General features: G+C 32.6%; 1 protein-coding gene across 1 annotated transcript; it reads left to right on the top strand.

The window, feature by feature from the left end:
• Nucleotides 1–20: 20 nt before the first annotated feature.
• Nucleotides 21–939, top strand: LOTGIDRAFT_172426 (hypothetical protein; the record flags this gene model as incomplete). Its single annotated transcript, XM_009049306.1, has 1 exon — nucleotides 21–939. A coding segment is annotated over one exon (919 nt), but the record flags the coding sequence as incomplete, so codon positions are not given.
• Between the last annotated feature and the right edge of the window lie 14,523 nt (nucleotides 940–15,462).

Below are 15,462 nucleotides of genomic sequence, written 5' to 3'. Positions count from 1 at the left end.
CCATTTTGTGTTTATTGTAGTTTACCTAAGGATCAAGATTGCCACGAACTTTGGTGTAAAAATCGTAAAAAATTAATTCGTGAGGCTCAGAAACGAGGCGATGACAGTTATGTTAAAAGTGTGTCTCGTTCTGCGAGTGTTGGCAGCACCCAGAGTAAATCTTATTCTTCTCAAAGTAGCAGAGACGCTTCTTATAGTAGGAATGTGAGCATTGATATGCAGGATGCCAACAATGCTGCTGTTAAAAATCAGTTGGCACAACTTATGCCATTGCTGGAAAATCATTCTTCTTTAAGTGTTGCTCAGCTTGCCAAAAAACTTGATGTGAACATTGATCCAACAACTTCACAATTATTGGACAATTTAAAAAATCAACTTATGACTAACAAGACTCAAACACTGCCGTCTGGTGGGGATGGTTTTGGAGGTTACAGTTCAAATGGTAATTATAATACTAGTGGAGCTTCTGCAAGTCATGGACAGCCTTACACTGATCAAAATCAAGATAAGAATGCAGGAGTGAAAGCAGCTCTAGCTCAGCTACTGACGAAACAAGGAATGGATGTGACAATGAGTGGTAACCAGTACCAAGCTAATACAGATACAGCATCAGGTGGAAAATCAGCACCAGCAGTAACAGCCAGACAGTACAGTCAAGATTCAAGATCAAGCCTTGACCGACCTTATAGTGATAACTCAATCCAAGGCTCTGTTCAACGAAGTATGTCATCAGAAGATTCCAATGATGGATTGAAATATGGACGGCCACCCCAACCTCTAGTGTCAAAATCAAGTGGAGCAAAGAAGGCTGGTGGTAGAGGTCATGGTGAACAGTATCAAGGGAGAGATCGCAGATCTGGTGGATATGAAGGTGAACATTCCAGAGGAGGAAAGGGAGGAGCTGATCACTCTGGAGGTTCGGGTAAAAAGTGGCGGTAAAAGATCTTCAATTTTGAATGAGCTTACTTACTTATATTTGATTATGAATTTAGAAAACTTGATCTAATTTGTTGTATATTTCTTTGTACATTGTCAAATAATTATGTTTGATCTGATGGAGATGTCTTTTTTTAAAAAAATCAAAACATGTCAAGTACAATCATAAATTCAGCCCTGTACAGATAGTTGAATTAGAATTTCAAATTGATTTCAATGAATATGTAAATATTTTGAGTAATCAGTATACAGATATGTATGATAATATTTATCTGATAATGTTATAATGTGATAGTGTGTATAAAATATGGTTTGGAAACTTGTATTTAAGACACTCAGTCTAATGGAAATCATGCCAATCTTCCTTGTTTTTAGTTATTTTTTCCAACAAAATGTGTTTTTGTTTGAAGAAGGGTTTACTGTACATTTTGTTATTTTTGGTATTATGTGATTAAGACTATTTCATACCTGTGGTCCAGGTTGGTTCCTTATTAGATAATAAAATACTTGTATCAGCTTAACAAATATACAGTGTGCATTTGTTGAGGTCATACAAAATTTTTTTAGCCATTTGAATAAAGGATTAGCTTTGGCATTTGCCCTAATAGGTTGACATGTGACTGGCACAAGATATTCCTCTCTAGGAAAATTGCTTTTATGTATATATGGTATAATAGTGTATATAAGATTGACAAAAAAAAACATTGTACATCTCTAGTTAATTATTGTAATGTATGTATACTGGTGAATTGGTGGTGATCGTGGATTTTTTCCTGCCTTATTGTTTCCTATTCCTTTACATTCTCTAGACCACAAACTGATGGGAATAAAACAGATATTAATGTTTTTAAAAAAAAACATTTAAGGCATTGTTTGGTGGCGATTTTACACAATTTTAATGATTTAAATACCTTAACAGACTGATTTTTCAATAAATTCTGAATATTTACAATCGTTTCAATTAATACATTCTATGGGAATTCGATTTAAGATAAAATTGACACACAAGAAAACTTCTTACAATTATTAAGGTGTTATTTTAAGCACCAAATTTTATCAGGAATTCATCAGTACACAGTGTAACTTAAACACTGATAATCAAATCTTATTATGAATTAACATTGTTTTGGCAGTATTATAATCTTACTTGAGATGGAAAGTTATAAAGACAATGGTAGGTTAAAAAACCCATGTTTTCCATGTGGATATTAATATTTACCTCTATAATTTGGAGGTGTTTTTAAAAATGTAGAAGAATAAGTAGACATACTCTAGATTGATCCAGCAAGCCGATGATCTTGTCACTATAATTAAATGGATTGTAAAGAGGTTTTTCCAGACAGCTACCATTTGCACCAATCAGATGTGCCATCTAACTTCTGTGGGTTGGGCAATTTAAAAATTCATGACTAGATAATGTCACTATCACAGATGCCATTAGTGATGTCATACGTTTTTCTAGATCACATGACCCACAGTTGTCAAAAAGATATTGTCGATCGAGATATATCGAAAATGCTAGACATAAAATAAAATGGTGTTCTGTTTTGCTATGTAGTTGTTTCAAAATTGATAATTGGTATCGTGCTACTCCATGGTAGTAGAATATCAATCAGCTTGTTGCATCAATGTCCAATATTAAAGACTTGTGCTGTGCTTGACAAATGATGGCTTGCCTTCTTTAATAAGTTTTGGTTGTGAAATTTTCACAGAAGAATTATGATCTTAAAAAGGAGAAATGGTAAAATTTATAGTATCAATTCTGAAATGGTTAATTGTTTGCTGGTGATACATGTACATATTTGCTTTGATACTTATTATTTTCTTACACAACCAATCATTGGTTACTATTCTATGGTTAAAGAAAATGTTCAATTAGAGGGTTGGTTTCTAAATATTTTTTTTAGTTTTTTGATTCCAAGACTGGCTAGATATCAGTGCTTCTTAATATGTCAATTTATCCAGACTGTAGAACCTTTTTTGTTCCTCTATGAAAACAGCTTTCAGATTGAAAGAAGTTTCTTTAAAGGGATACTATATCTTAGAATAACATAAAAATTTTAAACTCGGCCAATAAGAGTATCTATTCATCAGTAGATATACCTAGTGTCATAAATAACATAACAGGATTTTTATATAATCTGATAAATCCAAAAAACTTTATTTTCATTTTATTTGACTAATATTTTTATGATTCACTATTACCACACTAGTTGCATTACCTGTATACCTTATATTCTTGTGTATGATTATGTATAAAAATGTTGTCAATTTTGAGCAGTTGTGCCTTATGGTTGATATATGATTCTTGTGATTGAAAATATTTGAAATGAAAGTAGTGTTTTGTTTTATCATATAACATCTAATTATGAAGAGTGTAAGTATTCACCCAGGTAAATGGGTTACTGGCTAGTGTAATGTGAATAGTGTGTTTAGTAAAGATATTTTTGCACATTCAGGAATTACCTAAAACTTTATAAGGTAATATGAGTGATAATGAACACAAAAAGTTCTGATTTCAAAAATTTCTCTTTGAATAAAATAGTTTTCTTTGATTTTGGTTTGAATCATCCCTGGGTGTGCTTGAAAATCTTTTTCAAACTTAATAAGAAGGATATATGGCAATATATAAATATGGTTATGGTCTATAAAAACAGATATGGACAAAATTGCATTTGTTGAGATCAGAAGACATTTATATTATGTTAATTGTATCTCTTAATTTCTATGTATTTGACAAAATTTTTGTGCTGTTTTCTTAGATATCTTCATGGCAAATTTGGTTTTGAATTCAGATCTTTTTCATAAGAAAAGTATTTTTGTTGAAATTGAACCATACTGACAGTCTTGATAATGGCAAGGCTGGAATGTGTCATTCAAATAGTGATGCAGACATCTCGAAACATTGGAGAACCTTGCAAAAAACTTTCTATTGTATGCTTTTGGTGATCAGTTGGTAGAAGTCTGCTTCTCTTCCAGTCAGTGACTGTATTACCAAACCAGGACATGGGAGTTGGTCTGATATATATATATATTTTATTGAAAAAAACTATTCTTTTGTTGATTTCTCTTGATTTTTGTGTGATATAGAGTTAATAAAATATTGAAAAAATTCCAAATCTTCTTCTTGCAGAGGAAAACCAAAATGAACCCAATAGAAAAATTGTAATTTTGTTTTGAACTAGTATTTGAATACTGAATTGAACCATATCTTGGTTTCTCTCTGCTGACCCCTACAACTTATTATGTGCTTTACCATCCTACATTTACATGCACTGTGCTTAATCATTATGTTAATTTTAGTGAGGATATTTTGTGTGAAAATCTGTTTCATAATATTTTGGAAACTTTCTCAATGTGGAAAATGTGGAAATAGAAATACAATGATAAATATTTTCACTGTTACAATGTGGATTCAAATTATGTGAATATTGGAATTCTGGAATTATTTGGAAATACAATGCAATAGAATTTCTTTGGAACTCAATATTCATGTGGAACAACAAGTGTCATCTGTGAAATTTTAGCGAATGGATCAAGTGAACAACTATTGAACATTTGGTTGAACGCCCCTAAATAAAATTCCATGTATAGAAGCAAGTGAACGTTTCTCAGTTTAATGCTTGTGAAAGTATGCTTTACAAGTATTTTTGACAATTATGCCTAATACAATGTGCTTTACAATACATATATTGTTTTATATCATTTATATCTGGTGAACAATACAATGAGCTTTATATCTTGTGAACAAAACAATGAACTTTATATCTGGTGAACAATACAATGAGCTATATATCTTGTGAACAAAACAATGAACTTTATATCTGGTGAACAATACAATGAGCTATATATCTGGTGAACAATACAATGAGCTTTATATCTTGTGAACAATACAATGAGCTTTATATCTTGTGAACAAAACAATGAGCTTTATATCTGGTGAACAATATAAAGAGCTTTATATCTGGTGAACAATACAATGAACTTTATATCTGGTGAACAATACAATGAGCTATATATCTGGTGAACAAAACAATGAACTTTATATCTGGTGAACAATACAATGAGCTATATATCTGGTGAACAATACAATGAGCTTTATATCTTGTGAACAAAACAATGAGCTTTATATCTGGTGAACAATACAATGAGCTTTATATCTTGTGAACAAAACAATGAGCTTTATATCTGGTGAACAAAACAATGAGCTTTATATCTGGTGAACAATACAATGAGCTATATATCTGGTGAACAATACAATGAGCTTGTATATCTTGTGAACAATACAACAAGCTTTATAACTTGTGAACTATAATGAGCTTTAAACAATTTAACTGAAAGTGTTGACTAGTAATTCTAAGTGCAATGGTTGTGAAATTGAAGTCATCTGTGGACATAATTTATGAAGTGAAACAACCAGTTATATTTGATTTTACTGCACAGCCAATGTACATAAAAGTAAAATGTATGCTACAGTAATGTGAATCTCTTACAAAAAAAACAAACAGCATGTGGTTAGTATAATGAAAAATTAGAAATCACTTTCATGCGTGATCAGGGGTTTAATTCGGTTAGAGCTTTTAATGTTAAGAAAACGCTGAAATTTGAATTAGATTTTTTTTTCTCATGGCACACACAAACCAAGTTTGATCAAAATCAGTATGCAATTAGCTCTACAGTATGTGAACATTACAATTGGCCCCACAGTATGTGAAAATAACAATTGGCTCCACAGTATGTGAACAGTATAGTTGGCTCACAGTATTTGACTGTACAGCTTGTGAATATAGCAGATGACTGTAAAGAATGTGAACATTACAAATGGTTCCACAGCATATGAACATTACAATTTGCTTGACAGTTTGTGAACATTACAATTTGCTTGACAGTTTGTGAACATTACAATTGGCTCACAGTATGTGAACATTATAAATTGCTCAACAGTATGTGAACATTGGATCCACAGTTTGTGAACATTACAATTGGCTCACAGTATGTGAACATTATAAATTGCTCAACAGTATGTGAACATTGGATCCACAGTTTGTGAACATTACAATTTGCTTGACAGTTTGTGAACATAACAAAAGAAAGAAAATAACAATATCTGTACATTCAAGGGGTTGTGCAATGAATGTATAAATGGATTGTGTAACAATAGCTGTACAGGTGATGAACATTAATATAGCTGTACAGTTAGTGGACATACATGAACACATAGTGAACATTTTATCAAATATACTGGTGAAACTAAACAGTTTACTACAAGTTGTCGGTCCCTCTTTGCTCTCTATTTTTAAAGAACATTGTAAAGATACTTGACATGCTAGTATATGTATTGAAATATCTTTACAATTTTCTCTAATGAAAAATGAATGAGATCTCCCATGAGTTTGATTTCAATAATCCTCCCTTAATGTTCTCTATTTTTGGTGAATTGAATTTTGATCAATTGCCTTTGACTTATCCAAAATATGTTAATTTTGACTTAAATCTTTGATCTGATTTTAATGAAACATGGTTATACTTTTTAAACAGATTGCTAGTAAATTGTTCATAGTTTGCCTATTTTACCAGCATTTAAATTACAGTTGCTGTTAACGACTATATTGTGAGATATACAACTATCCAGTGACAGAACTGTTAACAAAGTGAACTAATGTTTTATGTGTTGTCAAAGTGTTCTCAGTAAAAAAGTGCTCATGTGATGAGAAATTTTGTAAAGTGTTCAGTTGCCTCGAATCTAAAAGTGTTCATTAAGGTGGGTTACTGGTTGAGCAAATTGTTCAACTAAGTGTTTTCTTTAATAGATTAGTTTCAATGCATCACATTACATTACAAGAAAAAAGGTAGGGATAAGGGGGTATACATCAAATACGATGTTACATAGGTTTGTCTAGAAAATGTCTGAGGGGAGGGGGAAGGCCAAAAATAAGTTATCTTTCTGAGGCAAGGGCCTTAAGTCAATTGAGGACTTGGAGCTGTCAAAGGCTTTGAAGCTAATGTATTTCAGAGCTTTATTTTCAAAATAAAGACTTTCACAGTCCTGAGGACCACAGCCCTCCCCCCTGAAAAACACTACCAGTGCATACAGGCAAAAATACCCAACTTTGAAAGTATTCTCAGTTGACTTATAAAGGAAATGACAAACTTATTTCATTATTCGTAGCTGGTTTGGTCAATTGTAGAGTTTAGAAATCAGAAAAGTGGTCAAAGTTTTTCTACAAATATGCACAGCCTTCTATTCAATATGGAATGATGCTTGGTATTTTCTTCTATTAGATATATAAAATGTCTAATATACATTGAACCAAAAAAATAGACCCTGAACTATAAATGTTGATAGATTACAATGAACCTTGAATGTATTATCTGAACCCAACAATTTTTCTCATCCATAGACAGTTGATATTATATCGGTGGCCCAGAAAAAACGGTAACACTTTTCATTTCAGGATTTTTCAAAAAATATCAAAAGCCAAGACAATAAAATTTTGACCTCATAGTTATGGATATATTAGACATCATTTCACCAATCGGTTGAACCACTTTGAAAAAGCAGCATTTCCAAAATTCCATGTAAACAAAATATAATACCAAACTGTAATAAAACCTATGCTTGTTGTGGCACATAATAAATATTCCTTCTGAATTTATTTAATTTTGAGTAAGCTTACATGATACAAATATGAATGGCCACCTCTAATCTCCCGATCGGACGCCAATGGTTTACAATGTGTTTTCTTATGCTGACATTATTTACCATGGAAATAGCTGGAGAGACCAAAGGAAAGGCAAGATTTTGTGATGGAAATGTTTATTTGTGCCGAAAATGGTGACCTCATTGTGCATTAGTTCAATTTAAGAGGTGAATTCATAGTTATTATTTTTGGCGCTATATTTTTGGACAAGGACTTTTCAAAAAGCTGCTATTTCAGTAATAAATCAACCTGAACAGCTGAAATTTGGTGAAAAGATGTTATAACTCCATAATTATCAGGTCAAAATATTATGATCTTAGCATTGATACTTTATGAATAATCTTGAAATGAAAAGTATTAACGTTTTTTCTGGTCCAACTAAGACTACATCAGCAGTTGCTTAAACAAGGAGCTTTCAATCAGCTTTATGAATATTGGTTTGAAATTAGCGTAGGCTGCAACAGTTTCTAAGCACCAAATTCAGAAATGGTTTTAAACTTCTCTTATGTTAACTTTGACTTCTCTTTCTGAGGCATGTCAAATTTTGAGGTTAAGAGCAAAACAAAAAGTTTAAAGGGACAATTGCACCATTTTGTGCGGTTGATAGGAGACTTGAATATAAGTATAAGAAGTACCAAATATGTATGAATATCGCATAATTCCTTCAAAATTATATAAAGCTAGGCATTTCTTTTCCTTTATCTACTGATATTTTTTCACACGGATAATTCTAGACACATTAATTTGAAGGTTCAAATTTGAACAGTGAGCTGTGAACAGTATTACTGATTAGCTTAATTAGAAAATATCTGTTTCTGAGATTAAGGTATGATTGATCAAAATATTTGCGCATATTAACAAGGCTCTATTCTCGTTAATTTTACCCCAATTAAATTGACTAGGCTATGTTCTCAGTAACTTTACAAGTTAAATTGACTAGGCTATGTTCTCAGTAACTTTACAAGTAAAATTGACTAGGCTTTCAGTATCTTTACAAGTTAAATTGACTAGGCTCTCAGTAACTTTACAAGTTAAATTGACTAGGCTATGTTCTCAGTAACTTTACAATTGGACTAGGCTATATTCTCAGTAACTTTACAAGATAAATTGACTAGGCTATATTCTCAGTAACTTTACAAGTTAAATTGACTAGGCTATATTCTCAATAATTTTACAAGTTAAATTGAATAGGCGATATTCTCATAAACTTTACAAGTTAAACTGACTAGGCTATATTCTCAGTTACTTTACAAGTTAAACTGACTAGGCTATATTCTCATAAACTTTACAAGTTAAACTGACTAGGCTATATTCTCAGTTACTTTACAAGTTAAACTGACTAGGCTATATTCTCAGTTACTTTACAAGTTAAACTGACTAGGCTATATTCTCATAAACTTTACAAGTAATACTGACTAGGCTATATTCTCAGTAACTTTACCAAGTTTAACTGACTTGGTTCTATTTTCACCAACTTTACAAGTTAAATTGACTAAGCTCTATTTTCATAACTTGACCAAGATAATTTCACTAGGTTCTAATCTCGTCAACTTCAGCAAGTTAAATTCTCAAAAACTTTACCAAATTAAATACATAAGGCTCTGCAAATAAAACTTTGTAACTAACATTAATCAATCACAAACATTCTAACAACAAATAATTTTAATGAAGATGAAGACTGTCTGTAATAAAGAGTTTGGTAATGTTTCAACACAGCATAGCAGATCAACAACCAAAATAAGATTGATGTTGAAAACAGATGAATTTCAGGTGAGTGAATTATTGTTTATTTTGTCTACAATAAAACTTCTTTGCTCTAGGATAGCAAGAACCCCTTTTAGATATTTGAAATACATAATAGGCAAAATCATAAATTTTTAGACGTATATAGCCGTTGCCCTGTCCGGCGGTCCATCCACATTTCTATTTGGTTTTACTAAAATTTTGTGTGATGATTTATATTCATGAGATCTTGGTCAAGTTCGAAGTTGACTATTTTTCGATGAACGGGTTTTTAATTATTGCAATTGACTTAGTAGAAATGCGTGAGTTCAAAAGAGACGTCAGTTTTCATTTGATGGAACGTTTTTCATACGCCCACATGAATATGTGGTCATATATTGTTGTCGCCCCTGTCCGTCCGTCAACATTTCTTGTGAGGACTATATAGACTATTGATAAAACTTGGTGTGATGCTGTAGATTGATAAGATCTCGGTCAAGTTCGAAAGTGACATATTTTCGATGAACGGTTTTTGAGTTATTGCCATTAACTTACGAAAAACGCGTCAAAATTTGTTTGTGAGCACAATAGAAGCTACAGTTTTCAACCGATTATGATGAAACTTGGCGTGATCATTGGAATTGATAAGATCTCGGACAAGTTCTAACGAGATATTTTTGATGAACATTTTTTTAGTTATTGCCCTTGACTTTGTAAACACGCATCAAAAGTTGTTTTTTGCCCTTGATTAGAGCTGTGTGATTTAATTGTTTGTTGTATTTGGGTTATTGATATTGATTTTAAAAATTTTGTGGAAATATTCAGCATAAATAATTTCTTCAATATGAGAAAATTCGTACTTTAGTCTCTAAAGACTGTTTTATTATTCTGACAGCTGCCAGTGGGCGTATGTTACCTTGCAACGCAAACTATCTTTGAATTATTGCCCTTGACTTAGGAAAAAAAATGTCAAATTTGTTTGTGAACACAATAGAGACTTCAGTTTTCAATTGATATGAATGAAGCTTGGTGATCATATATATTGATAAGATCTTGGACTAATTCAAATTTGACGGTTATTCGATGAACATTTTTTAGTTTGAATGGAGAGAACCCTCAAAAAATTAAGCTGATATTCCACCGATCTAATACAACTCTCCTTAAAAAAAATCAAACTGTTCAGACAGGGAATATGAGCATTGGAAATGGAATAATAAATAATAAATTTTTAGCAACTTTTACAAACAAGCTATAGAATAAGAGGTGTACTCTAGTATAAAACTAGATTTTTAATTGAGGAGAAACAGAGTAGTTAATAACTTAATATGCAGCTTGAATTTTTCTTTATCACATGATTTGGAAAAGATATCGGAAAGAATTAATAGACCAATAGAAATGATTCACTATTTGTACAATACTAATGGTAAAACAGTGTCTGTTGTTCACATTCACTGTTTGATGGTTCAATTCCATCAAGTATTCAAATACACCATTTCTATACAATAGTTCCTTTGTCTATCTTGAATATACATAGACACAAGGCCTTTCATGCATGTAAACTATAAAGATAGTGGACCACAGCCATATACGCCCACCGCGGCATGCGGATGGTAAATATTACAGATTTTGGGGCAAGGGCAATAACTCTGCTTCTTACGGTCGAAAATAGCTTAAATTCGAACTTGATCTTCGTTTTTTATACGCCCACATGAATATGTGGTCGTATATTGTTGTCGCCCCTGTCCGTCCGTCCGTCCGTCAACATTTCTTGTGAGCACTATAGAGACTACAGTTTTCATCTGATTTTGATAAAACTTGGTGTGATGCTTTAGATTGATAAGATCTCGGTCAAGTTCAAATTTGACATATTTTCTAAGAACGGTTTTTGAGATATTTCCCTTAACTTAGAGCGCTTTGAAATTTGTTAAAAATTGTTCGTGAGCAGGATTGACGCTACAGTTTTCATCCGATTCTGATGAAACTTGGTGTGATCATTGGAATTCTTAAGATCTCGGACAAGTTCTAACTTGACGCATTTTCGAAGTACGGTTTTTGAGTTATTGCCCTTGACTTTGTTAAAACGCGTCAAAATTTGTTAAAAATAGTTCGTGAGCAGGATTGAAGCTACAGTTTTCAACCGATTCTGATGAAACTTGTTGTGATCATTGGAATTGATAAGATCTCGAACAAGTTCTAACTTGACGCATTTTCAATGAACGGTTTTTGAGTTATTGCCCTTGACTTTGTTAAAACGCGTCGAAATTTTTTAAAAATAGTTCGTGAGCAGGATTGAAGCTACAGTTTTCAACCGATTCTCATGAAACTTGGTGTGATCATTGGAATTGATAAGATCTCGGACAAGTTCTAACTTGACGCATTTCTGATGAACGGTTTTTGAGTTATTGCCCTTGACTTTGTTAAAACGCGTCGAAATTTGTTAAAAATAGTACGTGAGCAGGATTGAAGCTACAGACTTCAACCGATTCTGATGAAACTTGGTGTGATCACTGGAATTGATAAGATCTCAGAAAAGTTCTAACTTGACGCATTTCTGATGAACGGTTTTTGAGTTATTGCCCTTGACTTTGTTAAAACATGTTGAAATTTGTAAAAAATATTTCGTGAGCAGGATTGAAGCTACAGTTTTCAACCGATTCTGATGAAACTGGGTGTGATCATTGGAATTGATAAGATCTCGGACAAGTTCTAACTTGACGCATTTCTGATGAACGGTTTTTGAGTTATTGCCCTTGACTTTGTTAAAACATGTTGAAATTTGTTAAAAATAGTTCGTGAGCAGGATTAAAGCTACAGTTTTCAACCGATTCTGATGAAACTGGGTGTGATCATTGGAATTGATAAGATCTCGGACAAATTCTAACTTGACGCATTTCTGAAGAACGGTTTTTGAGTTATTGCCCTTGACTTTGCAAAAACGCGTCAAAATTTGTTAAAAATAGTTCGTGAGCAGGATTGAAGCTACAGTTTTGAACCGATTCTGATGAAACTTGGTGTGATCATTGGAATAGATAAGATCTTGGACAAGTTTTAATTTGACGCATTTTCGATGAACGGTTTTTGAGTTATTGCCCTTGACTTTGTAAAAACGCGTCAATATTTGTTAAAAATAGTTCGTGAGCAGGATTGAAGCTACAGTTTTCAACCAATTCTGATGAAACTTGGTGTGATCATTGGAATTGACAAATTCTAAGTTGACGCATTTTGGATGAACGGTTTTTGAGTTATTGCCCTTGACTTTGTTAAAATGCGTCGAAATTTTTAAAAAATAGTTTGTGAGCAGGATTGACGCTACAGTTTTCAACCGATTCTGATGAAACTTGTTGTGATCATTGGAATTGATAAGATTTCGGACAAGTTCTAACTTGATGCATTTTTGATGAACGGTTTTCGAGTTATTGCCCTTGACTTTGTAAAAACGCGTCGAAATTTGTTTGTGAGCACAATAGAAGCTACAGTTTTCAACCGATTCTGATGAAACTTGGTGTGATCATTGAAATTACTAAGATCTCGGACAAGTTCTAACTTGATGCATTTTCGATGAAAATGTTTTTGAGTTAATGCCATTAACTTACGAAAAACGCGTCAAAATTTGTTTGTGAGCACAATAGAAGCTACAGTTTTCAACCGATTCTGATGAAACTTGGTGTGATCATTGGAATTGATAAGATCTCAGACAAGTTCTAATAAGAGATATTTTTGATGAACATTTTTTGAGTTAATGCCCTTGACTTTGTAAACACGCGTCAAACGTCAAAGTTGTTTTTTGCCCTTGATTAGAGCTGTGTGATTTAATTGTTTGTTGTATTTGGGTTATTGATATTGATTTTAAAAATTTTGTGGAATTATTCAGCATAAATAATTTCTTCAATATGAGAAAATTCGTACTTTAGTCACTAAAGACTGTTTTATTATTTCTGACAGCTGCCAGTGGGCATATGTTACCTTGCAACGCAAGCTATCTTTTGAATATGTATACATACCGAATTTCATTTGATTCCATCAAAAAATCTAGTTTTAAAAGCGTTTACAAGCAAATGTTGACGGACGGACAGACCGGCGGACCTTCGTTTCATGAATATGTATGCACATACAGAATGTTATTTGATTCCTTCAAACACTCTAGTTTTTAGTTTCTACTTCTAATGATCCAAAATAGCTCAAATTCGAACTTGATCTTCCTTTTATGAAAATGTATACACATACCGAATTTCATTTGATTCCATGGAAAAATCCAATTTTTTTTAGCATTTACAAGCAAATGTTGACGCACGGACAGATTGACGGACGGAGTGTTTACTAGCAATTGATGTTGATAGAAGCACTTAATGTATAGAGGTTTAAGGGCGATAACTCCTTAAAACTGACGTAAGAGGCCTAAATCTTGTAAAAGCCTTAAATTTAATCAGAAGTAAACTAACCTTTCTCAAACCTTTCGATTTAGGTCCAGTAACATCCATTTTAAGTTTCATCAAAATCAGTTGAAAACTAAGAATAGCATATTAACGATTTTGGTGCAAGAGCAATAACTCTGATTCTAACGGTCGAAAATAGCTCAAATTCGGACTTGATCTTCGTTTTTATACGCCCACATGAACATGTGGTCGTATATTGTCTTAGCCCCTCTCCATCAACATTTCTTGTGAGCACTACAGAGACTACAGTTTTCATCTGATTTTGATAAAACTTGGTGTGATGCTTTAGATTGATAAGATCTCGGTCAAGTTCAAATTTGACATATTTCAATGAACGGTTTTTGAGATATTGCCCTTGACTTTGTTAAAACGTGTTGAAATTTGATAAAAATAGTTTGTGAGCAGGATTGAAGCTACAGTTTTCAATCGATTCTGATGAAACTTGGTGTGATCATTGGAATTGATAAGATCTCGGACATGTTCTAACTTGACGCATTTTCAATGAACAGTTTTTGAGTTATTGCCCTTGATTTTGTTAAAACGCGTCAAAATTTGTTAAAAATAGTTCGTGAGCAGGATTGACGCTTCAGTTTTCAACCGATTCTGATGAAACTTGGTGTGATCATTGGAATTGATATTATCTCGGACAAGTTTTAACTTGACGCATTTTCGATGAACGGTTTTTGAGTTATTGCCCTTGACTTTGTAAAAACGTGTCAAAATTTGTTGAAAATAGTTTGTGAGCAGGATTGAAGCTACAGTTTTCAACTGATTCTGATGAAACTTGGTGTGATCATTGGAATTGATAAGATCTCGGGCATGTTCTAACTTGACCATTTTCGATAAACTGTTTTTGAGTTATTGCCCTTGACTTTGTTAATACGCGTCAAAATTTGTTAAAAATAGTTCGTGAGCAGGATTGACGCTACAGTTTTCAACCGATTCTGATGAAACTTGTTGTGATCATTGGAATTGATAAGATCTCAGACAAGTTCTTACAAGAGATATTGTTGATGAACGGTTTTTTAGTTATTGCCCTTGACTTTGTTAAAACACGTCGAAATTTGTTGGAAATAGTTTGTGAGCACAATACAAGCTACAGTTTTCAACCATTTTCGATGAACGTTTTTTGAGTTATTGCAGCAGTGTGATTTAATTGTTTGTTGTATTTGGGTTATTGATATTGATTTTAAAAAATTTGTGGAATTACTCAGCATAAATAACTGGCATATATATATATGTAATTGAATTCAAACTAATAAAATTTCTTCAATATGAGAAAATTCGTACTTTAGTCACTGTTTTATCATTTCTGACAGCTGTCAGTGGGCGTATGTTACCTTGCCTCACAAGCTATCTTATGAATATGTATACACATACCGAATTTCATTTCGTTCCATCAATAACTCTAGTTTTTAGAGCGTTTACAAGCAAATGTTGACGGACATTGTTAGGGTAGAAATTTTATTGGTTAAAGCCTACATCTCTGTGTTAGTTCAAAAGGTTAATTTGACGAATGTTCAAGAAGACTGTTGTTGGACCCTATTGGAAGTGGCTATATTCAAAATGAAAGCTAATAAAAAATGGAAGGAAAGTTTGATCTAATTAGACTGTTTGCCCACCAAAAGCTATTTAAAAATATAACTTATCTTTTCAACTAAAACCACCAT

This window comes from Lottia gigantea (assembly GCF_000327385.1).
Source record: "Lottia gigantea unplaced genomic scaffold LOTGIsca_133, whole genome shotgun sequence".
Taxonomy (NCBI): Eukaryota; Metazoa; Mollusca; class Gastropoda; family Lottiidae; genus Lottia; species Lottia gigantea.
This window is presented reverse-complemented; position numbering and strand designations above follow the sequence as displayed.